Source organism: Gobius niger, assembly GCF_951799975.1.
Source record: "Gobius niger genome assembly, chromosome: 18".
In the NCBI taxonomy this organism is placed as follows: Eukaryota; Metazoa; Chordata; class Actinopteri; order Gobiiformes; family Gobiidae; genus Gobius; species Gobius niger.
Window position 1 is genome coordinate 18,867,995 of NC_136869.1, and position 15,703 is coordinate 18,883,697.

A 15,703-nucleotide genomic window follows, 5' to 3' on the forward strand; every position below is an offset into this window, starting at 1 on the left:
TCGTCAGTCATGAAAAACACATGGACCTAGAGTATACCGCATCACTCTCTTACTTTCTTTTTTTTTTTTACCAAACCAGCTTTAAAACCCTGCGAGATGAAAGAGGGCGCTGCTGAATAGAGACTTTTTTTTTTTTTTTTTACCTGCCAGAAGTCCGCCACAGTGGAGGGAAGCGGGCCCTGCGAGGCGATGTAAGTGGGGTTGCGCGGGTCATGGTCCATCTGGGAGAAAGGGAGCACACAGTGAGTTGGTTGTACGGGCGGATAGATGAAAACATACTCTCTGGCTAAGGCTTCCATCAAAGTCTTCATCTGGATAGAGCTGTGCATCTCCTGGGAGCCTCAGAGCCTCTCGTATGATGTATTTCTCACAATCTTACTCATTCCGCTCCTTCCGACTTCCTCCCACATTCTCACAACCCCCCAGATATGTCCATTTATTTAGAAAAGAAAAAAAAAGCCCGTGATTAAAATAAATTAAAATGCGGGAAGAGCCCACGGGCTATTGTTGGTAAACGCTGAATGTCGCGCAGGCAGGAAGTGGATGTCGAACACAAATCTGAAGGACGTGCTTTGTATGCCTGTCAGCTCACGCCGTGTTTGTAAAAGGAATTTTAAACATCGCCGCGCGCTCTCTCTCGTGCTGCTTTGCATAGAAACACTAACTTGGCCTTGCGCGGGGTGATAATTGCACTCTAGGTCAACACAGGCAGAAAAGAAATCTCTCGTGTTTATGAAGGAGATTTACCAAAGTCCCTAATTTCATGTTGGGATGCCGAGTTCATCGCTAACAAGATGCGGTTACACACACAGTTTTGCGCTGGCTTCGATTGTTATATCAGCATTTGTAAAGAGCTATATTGTGATGTCTATAACGGCGATACAGAAAAATCCCAGAGTGTTCTCTCAGTATTACACAAAATTATCATCCCATATGTGCAGCCTGATTCCTGCTCCTTCTTAGGCCTTAACTAACGGCTTTCATCTCCCCATTGTTCATATTCTGACGTGGAGCGCGAGAGCCCGGAGGCCTGACATAACGGCGCACATAGGGGACCCTGATTTGAGGGATGTGATTGAGGCTTGATTGAGTAGGTGTTGCCTCGCGATACGACCCTCCCCCCATTTTCCCCCTCTGTCGCTTTCACTCCCCACCCCCCACCCCAAATCAATGATCACATTTTCTAAGGTGAATTTGCGCGCGTGCCCCCGAGATGTAGGAGCGAAATGATGTAGACGTCTCTCGCTGTGGAAATGGCGTGCAAATAGAGCGGGGTTTGACATATGTTACACAGGTAGACGCTGACACACGGCACCGACAGTAAGAACATGTTTCGGTACTGGAATAAAAAGGGCCTGCTGTGTATACCATATGCTAATATAAGTCTGCACAGATTTGAATCATTTGTTTTTTTAGGCTAATTAACTAGGAGCAGGTATTCCTTCTCAGAACAAACCTCAGAGGTCAACAACCAGTTGAAGTGACTGAAAAAAAAATTCACACTGACACAGCTAGATGTGATATAAAGTACAGAGAACAAAAGATACACAACTAGAATCTGTGACACATGCTGTGGCTGTGACTCTATCTGAACTATAGGACGTTCAAAATGAAAAGACTATTATCTGTTGTCAGTGGTATAGGTTAAGAGGCATGTAGAGAGAGTTCTCTTTTGGTTTATAGTGATTCCAATAGTAAGTAGACCTGGTGTTGTCATGTTTTAGACTTTATATAGTCATTAAAACAGGGGTTTCAACCCGTTTCCCCCAATAACTCGGGGACCCCCCACAGGAAAATGTAACTGGCATTTATACACATTTCAGGTGCAAAACATTAAAAAATCTGGTTTAGTATTGTTTATCTGGAAACTATATTTTGATATTTGGCTTGCATGAATCGGTGCATTAATCGACCATGTTTGGATGTGTTGCCACTGAGGAACAAACATGTGTTTACTTGGTGTGAAAGACTCTTAGATCCACTGGTACAGATTCGATAACACAAACAAATATTTCATTAATCTGAACGACTCCTCGACCTTCCTATGTGGGATTAAAAACATTTGAGAGCAACTTCCAGAAGCAACTTTATAATGCATGCCGCTTATCTCGACAATCAAAATGATTGTGTTCATTACATATTGAGAATCTGACTCTATCTTCCGCACACATCGCGCCTGAAGACTTCACAAACAGTGAAACAAACAGCATTTATGTATTACTTTTAATACTTTCTTACTTTAATGAGATCTCCCCTTAAGCCAAACGCACACCTTCAAATTAAATCTGCTCTCCTAGCAGCGTCACATCTCCATGTTTACTCGAGTCGCTCTTGTTTCAACATACAGTAAACGTGCCCCTCTTTTTTTTAATCCTACCTCTGCTCACTGATGAAATTACCAACTCGGCAACACGACTAATTATTTGATGAGGCAATACGAGCTACTGTTCTTTTTAGGTCAGTAAATGCCTAATTAAAATGTATCCAAGTCAGGCTGGATAGATCAGCGTTAACCCCATGTATTATGCATGGGACTGAATGGGGCAAAAGTAAAAGTGTTGCCCTAAACTAAGTCAGAAAACACACATAAATCATTCACAATGTTCATTACCCACTGGTCGACTTTAATTAGGATCTGTATATACGTTTTCTTGTTAGCCTTTCAGTTTAAAAAAAGGGGGGGGAAGAAAACGGTGCGAATGCTGCCACTCCGCTTAGCCAATCTCAAGGACACAGACATGCTGTAGCTACGCGCTGACATCCCGGCATGAATACTAAACCGCTAACTTGAAAGAGCCGTCCCGCGCTCCTCAGCCTCCACCGCGCCATTGTACCGAGAAGATAGACTACTACAACGGAGAAGAAAGAAGAGAAAGGGAAGCCACGAGAAGTGCTCTTTGGGGTTTGAAGTAAAAACGGCTTGTGGTGAAAGTGTGTGTTCTCCCAGAATGCATGTCAACTTCCAAACACCTGGCGCCCACCTCAGACGCCTACACCGCAACCAAACAAAAAGGCAGACTTTGTTTCTCATTTGCGTTTTCCACGGACTAGACTTTTAAAGCCACGCTGCGGAACATTCCAGGCCCTTGTGTCGCCACGTCACGCGCTCAAGTAAACTTTCGTAGCTAGCTGTCGAACGTGCTGCTAATGTTCGACGTTATCCGGCAAAGAGGAAAAGCGAGCCAGCTCAGTGAAAGGTATTTTTCCTCCTAACCTACGATGAAAATGTTATTCTGTTGGGTGAAATGTTACAGAGTACGGCTTTAATGATGCTGCATGTCTGCGGAAGAAGAACGACTTGTGGTTTTCGCCATTAGCCATGCTTCCCCTTTAGCGACGCGAGCCCTCTTTTGCCTGTCTGACCCAGGAGAAAAAAGGCGACAGATTATTTACTCGTAGGCTGCCGGCCCAAAGCTAATGAGGAGGAAGACACTGCGATGACAGACGTAATTACCAGACTTTTTTTTTTTTTTTTTACGTGGGGCCGCAGCCAGGGGTCCCCCTTTGTGCTGTAATCACCGCTCCTTTCATCCGCGCGCCCACCGCAACTGCAGCGGACTTCAAAATCTTTCGCTTTATATGTCTCCGCACAACCGCCCGGGCTGCCTGTGTTTACAATGCTCCCTTAATAAATCAACTTAAAAATGTAAAAAAAAAAAGAAAGAAATGGGAGAAAAATGGCGGAGTGGAAAGCCTGTGCTGTTTGTTTCTGAGGAGTAATGGTTCTTTAGCGCGTCTTCATCTATCACCTCAGATATTTTTCGTGCCACTGTATTTGAAATGCATAGTTTCCTGCTCCCTTTGATGGAATCTCGCCTCAGCGGCCTCTGGGAAAACAACGACTGGCTGCGTTTTAGGGATAAAACACCCGAAAAAGTTAAAGTAACCGCCATTTTCAGTGCTGTGATGTCTGCATTTGTTGCTGCAAGAACAGTATTAGCATTAGCATTAGCAGTTTTAGTAGCTCTTGTGACACTGTAGCATATAGCCTGGAATGTTCAGTGTGGCTTTAAAGTGAAATAATGCACTGTGTTAGTCTTCTTGAGGGCGTCTCCAGAGAGCGGCCATTTTGAAAAAAAAAAGGGGGGGAAAAAAGGTAGGAATCTGATTCAACGAGATGAACCAATCCACAGAGGCGCCCAGCTTGAAGAACAAAGTAACGGTGAAGATCAATGAGCGGTGCTTTCGAAATGCGTTTCATCTCGACACAGACAGCGACCTCAACAGGTGCTCCCGCCGTTTGAGAAGCCTTCAAAAACAAGGCGCATTAGGCGCCGTGAATAAACAGTACTCACTATTGCGCTGGCGTTGATGTAATCCGAGTTGCTGTGGTTATTCTCCGCTTTCAAGGTGATCCTGGAGTGATCATCTGTAATCGACATATCCATAATTCATCAACATGTGTACGGTTTTCTTCCACTGCACAAATTTCCCTGACGAATGCGACAGAGGGATATGGAAATGCTGCAAGGGGAATGCATTTTTGTTCTCCAGAGTTTTATCACAACAGCACACATTGTTTCAAGTTGGACATCAGTACATCTTCAATTCACAGTGTGCCAAGTGGAATATTTAACACAAGCCTGGATGTAAAAGCGGCCGGTTGTAAAGCTTTGGTTCATCGGAGCTTTGGTAATCTTCTTACGCATGTTTTTTTTTCAAGCGTGAAGCCCTTGAAAACATGGCTTACAATACATTCCACTGTAAAGAACGAGATAGAAAAGGTCAAAAAGCCAATCTTAATCATCAATGAAAAACTCCTAATGGAATGTGACTGACAAGAAGAATGTATTGGAGCTTTTATGTCATGTCAAATAGTTGCATATGTGACAATGATTCAATACTATATACTATATATTCAATAGCTTATAGTTGCAGATACCATACACCTGGTTTGGAGTACTGTGATCTACGCCCCAATCCCAGCAGGCATTACAGTTTCACGCTTTTTCCTCCATTTTGAAGTGGTTGCCCCTTCATTCATTCATTACCAACTAGAGCAAGAGTGTAATTAAGACTTACAGGCGACCACCGCGTCTGGCCGGTTCTTCTTGCCGTTGCCCTCTCCGTGCCCCACGCTGCAGGTGCTGGGCTCGGCCTGGTATGAGCACAGCGCCTCCCACTCGCGCTCCAGTCGGTTCTTGTTCTTCAAGTGGTCCTCCATGTACGACTGCAAGAAAACACACACAGCACCTCAGCCGCCATTTCAAAGCACAATCGCCTCCAGTCGCCGCCGCCTCCCCGACCGCCCGTTTGCTTTCACACAGCGCTCTTTAAAGGTGAACACAGTGGGGCTGCATGCTTTGAGGGAAGAAATAAAAGTCGGATAAGAGTTTTGATTGTGATTAGATTTGCAAATTCTGGTTCAAAGATTTAGTTTAGTGCTGATTAGTGTGAGTTTAAAACCAATACAGCCCAGAGAAACTGCAAAATGATCAGTCTTCATGGGAGTGTAATATTGGCTGGCACGTGGTAGTAACACCATGGAAGGTGTGCTAATGTTCAGTCTCCTGTGTTTGTGCGCGCGTTTGAACAAAAGAGGAAGGAAAAAAATACACAATTAAGACGGCAGAAAGGTTGGTCTGCATTAGCGATACTTGAGGGCTGTTTCAATCACGTCCCTCACTGCTTGCACAGCCGCTGATAAGATTGTCTGCATTTAAGCTGTCGCTGGGAGAAGACAAAATTGAATTCACCAGAGACAAAGATGGAGAAAGAGAAAGGGAGGGGCGCAGTCCTGGTACATATATGTGCGACTGCGGATTTCCCCACTTCTCCCAAACCGGGACAAGTCTTAGGGAGCTTAAAGGCTGGAGCTGGCAAGTATTTCTGTGCTCCGCTTTCTTTCCGGTATCATGGTGCCCCTCCCCACAGGGTTAAATGGTTTAGTCCTCTATTGTGTGGCCCAGAAGATTACAGACTCATAAAGTGATGTCAGGGATCAGCTGGCTAATACAATGAAAGTGATACCCAGATGTGCAGGATTCGGAGTCCATATTAACAGAGATATAGGAAAACCTTAACACTGAGGTGACAATCTATTGTTGAACGCGACATGTATCTGTCAGAAGCAGAAGCTGCAGCAGAATATGTATAATTCCTCCTTGCTGATAATCAGAAATAATCCCATCCACCACACAATAGGTAATTACCCTTTTGGATAGGCGCTAAATATGTCACGTGACATAAAGCACATTATATTCAAATCACAATGGAAATCAAAGTTAATTGTTAGATACGGGACCAAAGGTGACACTTAGCACTTGAAGCAACAATGAAAACTCTGGCAATTAATGCAGCTGCATATAAAGGAGCAAGAGTTCCACCTCAAAGTGCTATTACCTCTGTCAAATCAGAGGCAAATGCCCAATTATCAGCAAAAATCTCCTTAATGTCAATTCTAATAGCAGCGAAACATGTATATTTGCATGTGCGCGGCGCCTACACAAACACACATCACTGTGGAAATGACAGCATGCCATTATGGCCACTTGACAGAGGCTGTCACCACTACTCTCTCATCACCCGCACAAGTACTGTGCTCGCCAGCGTGACACATCCCACCTCCCCACCAATATTACATCTCCATGCACTTGATACAGCCACTCTGAATTGCTTCCCCATTCTATTCAAACGATGCCCCCGAATCGATTGCATTCCAAATTCATATTTCGGTGCTCTTAATGTGATGCAGGCAGCAGGCCCTTATCGAGCACCTCCCGTCTCTAGGAGGCAGTGGAGCGTGGCGTATTCCACAGACAGGGTAACGAAGGTTTACTGAATGGGGGGATTATGTCTGCCAATCAGAGGCTGGGATGGGAGGCCTGGGTGTCAGGGAAACAATGTCTAATCCTTCCTAAGCAGTCTCTTCGGCGGCACAGGCTGCTGGCTGAAATCAGGATGAAGGGGCGAGTGGGAGCTAGACACAACAGGTAACACAGTCACATGCAGCTGCTGCTGATAATCACCAAGTCACATCAGTCTTAAAATGAGACATGCACTTGTTTGGTGAAAAATTCTGATACGACACAAAATCTTTTTTTTTTTATGTAAGAAGTTGGATTCTATATTAGTAAGGTTTTTCTGAGCAGAGAGGGAGAGCTACCTGTGAAACGCTGTCCGTGGTGCTGAAATTATCCACAGACACATTTCCACATTACACCTCGTCATAATAGTTGACAATAGGAGCCATTAGCTAGGTAACACTTGCTTAGTTTTGGCAGCAAAGCTCAGCTGAACTGGCAGCAGAGTGAAGTGAGAAAATCTTCGACAGAGAGGTGTGTCAAAAACACACTTAGAGCTGGTGACTCAGCACACAGCGGAGCCCAATCCCACTTTTTAAAGTTACAAGTCGTTATGCAAGACTTTTGACTCTAAAGGTGAGGACTAGTGCATTGTAGTCCATTTATCCTGGCTCTGGCCACAGCATTGTGCCTCAGAAAAGACCCCCAGCATGTGTGCTCTAGAGGGGCCGGCATTCATCATCTTCTCCACACGGTGTGAGCTCCAAAGAGCGCAAGAGGAGAGCGGAGCAGAGATGGGAAAATATAGGTCTGAGATCAGTGATAACAAGGCAATCTCACACATGGTTTCATGTGGGACGGCAGCAGAATGTTAAAGATGAAGCCCCTATAGGACATCTCCGTGTCAATCAAAGTACAAGAGACCTAAGGGTCTCCGTATGGCATTATAATTCCTGCGAACAAGTAACTGCAGCTAATCATAGTAATAACAGCTCCTAGAAATCATTCACAGCCTCTTTTGTTATTGAGGGCTAAATGCTTTTCTTTTGTCAGTGGTTTCAAAAGGAACTCCACATACAAGACTTGACGAGTGCAACAAAACCCATCTATTACCACCAATACAAGGCAGATTCACTCTCATTCATTACAGCCTCCAATATAAAAGCTAGACATGCAGCGTGATGAATGCATTCTCCATTAATGGAAACACTGCAAGGCATCTATCCATCTCTTTTATCAAGCTTGTCTCAAATGAATGAAGCCAAAGTTGTGCAAAATTAAAACAATCCATTGTGTGTGTTTGTGCAGAGGCTTTTTAAGCAAAAACACATTCGAAAACACCCAAATGACAATCAAATGGGTAATAATATTTCACTCTGGAGCGGCTTTCGTCACAATGAGCAATGTCTGGGCGATTTCTGCAGCTGAGATGGATATGAAAGAAAGAAGGGGACGGAGAAAGAGAAAATGTCATTACGAGTGGAAAGAACAGGATCAGGGAAAAAACGGGTAAACAGCAAGAAATAAAAAAAAGAAAGTGAAGAGAAAGCACAAGTAGATGGGGATGATACGGCGACAAACAGTCACAGCTAAAGACTACAGTGTGAACTCGTATGAAATGTGGAGAAACCTCTATTTGACATGCTACAGCAGCGTGACTGAATACTCAAGAAACACACGCCCAGGCAGCAGCAGACAGGGGAGAGATAAGACCAGCTCAAATACAACACTCTTGGCCCATCGAACCAGACAAAAGCACGGAGTTCCCCTTCACACTGCACATAGTAAGTGTAATATGCTATGGCTATTTAGCATACTGACATGAGTGATTATTTCAAAGCTAGAGCCGGGAATGTCTTACAGATCATTTAGGAGTAAAAGACCTTTGTGGGTGTGTCTTACCAGGATCATGTGCCCCGTGGAGATATCCATGTTGGAGGGGACCGGCTCCTCGCACCAGGAGGAGGTGCTGCTGCGGGTGGAGGGGCTGGCCGCGGGCCCATCGCTGAACTGGGACGACACGCTGTTGAGGCGGGAGTGGTGGCGCAGGGTCTCGGGCCGCTCCACCCGCTCGGACGTGCGGATGGCCATGCGCTGCCGACATAGCTCCTGCGTGGGGGGAGAGCCCAGAGAGAAGGGTTGCGTAACTGCTCACAAATTGCAATTCAAATGAGTGCAATTATTAAGGTCTGCGACAAAATATCCCAGTCCCACCAGTGAGGGCGCTTTACGCTTGTCTATTCTCTCTTTTTGTGCACGCTACAATACGCCACTGTACGTTTCCCTGCTTATCCTCGCTGTGAGGGGCTGAGCACTCCCGCAAAATCCCGCCTGACTTGATCTGTCCTCACTTGTATGTAGATTAATGGCTTATCCTTGTGGATTATGAAGCTTATACTAATTATGTCCAAAAAAAAAAAAAGAAAGTCCATGGTTGAGGAAGTCGACGGGATTTTTTTTTTCCTCAGAATAAATTCCCTATGTCACACCTGAACGCCACGCAACAGCTGTCTGCGAAATGAATCATTTAGCTGCGATCTTTTACTCCCAACACAAAAAGCACCAATCACTCCTGCACTTATGCCCCGTGGAGGAATAAATAGGTTGTGTGCGAAGAGATAGAAAGTTGACAGGAAGCGGGGCTCATAAATCAAACAGTGCCTCGGTGGTAAATAAGCACACAAAGCCAAAGGAGATTAAAATGTATTAGCTGTAGTTGTGGGGCATAATTCTCCATTTTGATTGATACATCCAGGTTCTAACTAAAAAAGTCTGTCTCACCAACTGCTGTCAGGACTACAGCTACCAGTGACTCAGCTTTTCTCCCATGATGCCACGCCAGACTGTTTTATGCACTCCCAGAACACAGCCGTGCAGACAAATTCTCATTCAAAATGTATCGAGAGGGAGTCACAATAAATCACATTTGTCAAGAGCCTGTTAACCCTGTAGTTTAGGCCTCTATAAACGTGTTCTGAAAGGCATGTCTCTTGTATTTGTAGTTTTCCCATAAATGTTAATGCTTTGCATGTTTACAAGGTTCACAGTGATCTTCATTTTATATGCAATGCTTGCATTTAGATATTTGTCCAAAATTGTGGCAGACCAAGTGTAGAGTGGTGATTGTCTGTTAACTGCTAACGTTAGTATCATTTGCAAGTTTGGCTTTGAGTGAGAAAGTCCATCATTGCGTCAGACTTCATTTCCATAGCAAATTAGGTGCAGCGAAAGGCAAAGCGTGCACCAGAAGGCTAGGCCTTGTGAAAGCACATGCTAACTCATGATCTACAGCATCACAGGGAGATTTCCCCCTGGAAGATCCTCCACAGTAAGCTGCGGACTTGGATCAGCTTGTGTAGCCGTCAGACTTTAATGATTAGAGCCATGAAGTGGTGCCCTGGGCCTTGGCCTCGGGGCGATATCTCGGTCCCCCTCATAACTCATTGCGCTTCTCCACAGCCCTGCAAAGCGCTATGGCAGAACGGTCACAGATCCCACAAGCAGGATGCAGGATGCACAGGGCAAAAGTTGAGAAGCCTGAACTTCGAGAGGAACATTGCTTGTTTTCTTCCCCTCATTTCAACCTCTTTCAGACAAGTAATTTCACCCAAAAATAAGCTGCGTGTTCTGCTTCCTCTCATATACTCGAGGCGTGACAACACAATCCTTTCCCCAATCGAAGAAAACAAATGACGCCACATATTTACAGCCTGGCTAATAATCTCGTCTAACTTTTTTTTTGTTGCTTCTCCAGCGTTTGATGGAAAAGCAGCCCTGTGAAAGCCTGATTAAATATTGAAAATGTTAACGCGACATGCAGACAAATGTGTTGAGAGTGCCACGCTGGGCACAGCTGAGCCCCGGCTCTGAAAATCGATAGCGGCCCGGCAGCCCGCACCCCGGAGGAACGGAGGGAATAGGTCAGAGCGGCGGGTTGCTCTCCTGTCTCCCACTGCACTGCACACACCCAGACGCACACGGGGTGAGCGTTGAATAAGGGCAGGCAGGGGAGCAGTGGCTTCAGCGAGCAGGGAGGAGGAGGAGGCATGGGATTATTATATATGACCGTAAGTAAGGGAGCTGGACTAAACTAATACAAATGTCACAGTATTTTATCTTTTACACCTTCACAGGGCTTTCTCCTCTCATTTATGAAATCCATGAACTAAATTTCCTATTGTTGTTCCTGGTCCCTCTCATTTCTACAATCTTTTTTTTCTCCAAACCTTGGACACAATGATGCGTTAAAACACTTCAGCAAACTGACCTTGAACATGCTCATTCTTATATTGTGGCTCTGCAGTCTGAACTCTATTTGATTATAAACTCCTGTTGCCATGATGCTCTACAGTGGCCTTCAAGGATCAAAACTCCACTTTAAAAAGAGAATTTGATGTACTGTATTTCAAACATAGTGCTTTCCAAAATGGAGGGATTTGACTTTGCATTGAACGTTCTAAATTTCTCAAATACATCTGGGATTCCACATACATTTCTCTCGCATTGACAGATGGCAACTTGCAGAAATAAACGCATCATGATTCACTGCCATCACTCCACTCCACTGCCTTACCAAAATGCATATATAATTCATAAATGTTTTTACAAATCAGCCAATCTGATCCCGGAGCACGTTGCATCACGGCGCGCTCCTCCTATCCCCGGATGCGTGGCGGCCTGTGATTGGCCCGCGAGGGAGGGGTAAGCTCTTACCTGATAGGTGGCGGTGGCGTCGGTGCTGGTGTCAGTGCCGAGGCTGGCCAGCTTCTCCTTCATGTGCAGGTGAGAGCGCTGGCGAACGCAGAAGAAGGTCCCCGACACCGCCAGTGCCACCAGGATGAAGAGCATGCACAGCACCGACAGCAGCAGGAACTGCCCCGACTCCACATGGCTCTCCTTCACCACGGGGATCTGCGTCAGGCTGCCCCTCTGTAACGCACAGGGACAGGATTCAAAGTCTCAAACACCCGCCAGTTCATCCCTTTTCACGACAGGAGTTCTCCTCCAGCGCTAACTCCCGGTCCGTCCTGCCCCACTCATTAGCCCGCTCCGACACTGGCCTTATAATGTGCATTCAGACTCAGTCAAGCCCTATTACCAGCTCCTGTCCACTGCCTGTCCAACCACTACAGATATTTACAAGCCCATTTAGCGCTGGCATGGGGCGGGCTGGCACTGTGCGGCTACAGGAGGCACGGACACTAAAAGCTTGTGCTTAATTAGCTCCTCTGGTCCTGAGTTTGGCTGGATTAGACTCTAGCTCGAGCTGCTCGGCTAATGGCTAGGACTAAAGAGAGAGAGATGGGGGGGGGGGTGGAAGCACACAGGCTGGACCTTTGCACGGAGCATCTACCATCACAAAAACAGGATTTAAAATAATTATCCGTGAAGCAAGGTGTAGTGTTTTGAATGTAAAAAAAAATAAAATATGGGAGATTATTATCCCCTGACATTTAGCCCGGGGGTCTAATGGGCCGGCTGAAGGATGGCTACATCTTGTTATAGCGTTCTCCAAACAAGACACTCCACCTCACGCCAGTAACAATGAGCTTTGACCTTGTGGCTCGTAATTGCCGATGTTTTAGCGCCCGGGTCGTTTTTATTTATTTATTTTTTTTTAACTGCGGCCCCCGCGCGACCGATGACAGTTGGTGGATTGCGAGCTGGCGTGGTGTAGATTTTAAATCAAGCATTACGAGCGTTTGACGAGGAGCACCTTTTTTAACTGTGTTGAAATGGTGGGAATTCAAAGTTTTCTCAACACAGTGGTCAGTGGTGGTTTTGACTACACTGGGCGCTGCTTATGAAAATGATCTTCAGGTGAACGCGCTGGAAAAGTAGGGGGGGGGGGGGGAAGAAGGCTAGAAATGCCGACGAGCAAACATTAAAGAGCGTTTTGAAAGCGCTAATCGTGTTCTGTCGTTTGAGGAACGAGGGAGGAAGAAAGAGGAGGAGGAAAAGGCGGAGATTGCAGGCTCAGAATTAGCTCTGTGGGCCTTCACTGAGCTATTCATTAGCTTCCGCCTTTAGTTTCACTCCTTTTGAATCGCTAGATTTCATTCAGCCCGTATTATGACGGAGAGGGAATTTTCTTTCTTTTTTATTTCATATTATGGATTCAAAATATTTATTGAGTGAATGATGATTTAATTTAGGTGCTTTTATTTAGATGATTTTAATTGAAGAAAAAAAATAAAACTGGAAAAAAAATACATAAATCAAGCTGAAATTAGACAGGTCTGAAATATAAAGCACATTTGCGTTTTATTATTTGATAACATTTTGTGCTAAATCTTTGACGTGCGTGACTGGATAAAGAGTTGAGGGGAAAAAAAGGCTGCAGACTTGTGGATGTGTGCCTGTGAAAGAGCCTGAGCGTGAGCAGACAGATGAGGCCAGATGGAACTCGGAGCTGGGATTATTCAAATGATGGAGAAAAGGTCAGGATTTGAGGTGTGGACGCCCTGCTCCATTCACCCCATACCGCCAAAACAATGACCACACAATTCTACAAAGCAACAAAATCACAAGCTCACATTTCCAAACAGATACAATTTTATGATTTAAAAAAAAAAATTTTTTTGGTTTCTTTATTGGGCATGCGAAAACACACACACACAGTTGTTCGTTATTTTAACCATAAATGCCCAATACCTTCAGTTAAAGTCAGAAAATCCTCTTTAACATGTTGCCTTGAGTGAAATAAAACTGAAAGGTTAGCGTAAATCTACATGGGGCAATAACATATTTCTCTCCAATAAAGACTGCACCATAAATCATCTCTTTGACTGAGCCTTTCAGAAGTTGCAGAATAAAGTGGAGGCTATGGATTTGTTCATTACAAAAATAAATAAAAAAATGCACATATACACAGATTGGACTGCTGCAGACAGAGCCAGCACAGGACAAACTTTCTCCTAAAGCCAGATGTGACGCGAGCTGCAGACATCCTTCCATTCCCATCTTTAACCATCATGAGATACATGTTCTTATTAAAGCAGGGAAATAAGATATTTAACTAAAGTTAGGAAACCAGTCGCTCCAGTTACTGATCCCTGCACTCTAGAAACACACATCGCCTTTCCGTTATTGCAGAAGTTTCCCTCCTGTCCCTCACCCTCTTTTCACCCTGGCTAAACCCTGGAGCGTAAAGCAGCGTAGAGCCCGTTTACCTGTGTCCATGGCGCGGTCAGGAGCACCCATGATGATCGCTGAGGCTGCGGTGCGTGTATTCCACAGAGCGCTGCTTAAGCCACTGCCGCTCATCTCCGGCAGCTCCGTGTGTTGCGTTTCTCCGGCCGCCCCCTCACACTCCCTCACTCCCCTCTCGCTCGTCCACTCCTCCGCCACCGCCAAGGAGAAAAAAAAAAAAGTTCCCCCTTTTTGCATCGGGGTCCCATGCGTCTCCCTCCCGGCGCCAACAAAAGAGCGCGGCTTCAACACGGAGATGAAGAAGAAAGCGGGAGAAAGGGAGAAAAGGGGAGAAGAATGTGGGATATGCCCGCCTGATTTTCCGAGCCTGGAAGAATGTGCAGAAGCCCCACTAGTGAGTCCTTTCAGCGCCTCTGTGCCAATGAAAAGAGACCGGGAGGCGGCGGGGCTGGCTTTTTTGCCATCATTTAGTTAAGGCAGAGCCCCTCCTTATATTCAGCAGCTCAGGAGTCCCCCGTCCATTGCACATGTCATATCCACCGGTTGCTATAGCGATGCCTCCACATGTTGTCGACAGTGAATGTTCAAGGAGCGATGCCTGGCTAATAGGCTTGTGGGCCGAGGGCCGATATGAATGGACGCAGGGCTAGTCACTCATTTGTTGAGCTACTAGGGGTCTCTGTGTTTGCTGTGTGAATTGCTGTTTTCTCAGGCTCCACTCCCAGGGATCCAGTGATGTGAGCGGAATAAGGGAGATGGCCCGGGCCATTCTTCAAAGTGGGCTTTGCATTCAGAGCCTCCAATAAGAGGCCACAGCCCAAAGTACAGTAGGTGTGAACTATGCGCACGCTGCACACAAGACTGGCAGCACAGAGGCGAGGAGATTGTGCATAATTGGTAGGGCTTTTCATGATGTAAAGGAAAAGGAAGCAGGAGATAGCAAATTGAACAAGTTTTAAAGATAAAACTAAAATGGTATCCTAATTAGCAATCAGTTTGAGGAAAAAAAAAAAATCCAATGGAGAGCAACAGCTGCACTTAGCAGGGAGAGGCAAGCCGGAGAGGGGGATTATGGAGAGCAGAAAGGGAAGAAAAGGGGCGGTGAGGAGAGGAGAGCGGGGGTCCTGTCAAATGCAGATGACGAGTCTTTAGGAGGAGGGGGTGCACTCCAGTTTATTTTCTCCCATTCACAAAGCACCCCCTCCTCTTTCTTCTGCTGCTCTATTGTCCCACTGTGTGACAGCTGGAGTTGGCAATGTGAAGGGGAGAACAAAAAGCAGCTCGCTGTCCAGCCTCGAGCCGCCGGACGCTACAGACGCCACCTTCACCCTCACAGCCGCGCAAGTGCTGAGCTAACTCACTCCCGCTGCACTTCTGCAAACTCACTGCACTCTCACCCTGCCCAATTTTTATTCTTTACAAAGACAATTATGACTCGAGGCATACAGGTTCTGTCATTTTTCTTGAGGAGAACTGAAATGAGTTTTATTTTGCTCAACCTGTCATCTGCTCTAAGTCCACATTTTGAATAAACACGAGATAAATTAGTGAAAGCATTCAAGTCTGACTAAAATGTTGGCAAAGACTGTTATTTGGAGGAAATTTGGCAAAAAATATTGTAATTTGCAAACTGTCATAGCCATTGTACTCATTTTGTCATCCCGCTATTTCTAAACTAAGTTTGAGACATAAGGCTATGCCAAAATAGTCAAAATATTGTTCTTAAAAATCTGAAAACAGTGAGGTGGCCATTTCACATAATAAACATAAGGGCCAGTAAAGGAGTCTGCGGTCTTTAATGGTCAGTG

General features: G+C 45.5%; 1 protein-coding gene across 1 annotated transcript in view; it reads right to left on the reverse strand.

The window, feature by feature from the left end:
- ptprn2 (protein tyrosine phosphatase receptor type N2) overlaps window positions 1-15,703 on the reverse strand; it is a 111,051-nt gene that overhangs the window by 13,281 nt on the left and 82,067 nt on the right. Inside the window, exons 12-16 of the mRNA XM_079576065.1 lie at window positions 11,457-11,672; window positions 8,646-8,852; window positions 5,023-5,170; window positions 4,296-4,369; window positions 144-221 (exon numbers count right to left, since the gene is read on the reverse strand). Coding sequence (XP_079432191.1) covers window positions 144-221; window positions 4,296-4,369; window positions 5,023-5,170; window positions 8,646-8,852; window positions 11,457-11,672 — 723 coding nt within the window. The remainder of the gene's footprint in view (window positions 1-143; window positions 222-4,295; window positions 4,370-5,022; window positions 5,171-8,645; window positions 8,853-11,456; window positions 11,673-15,703) is intronic.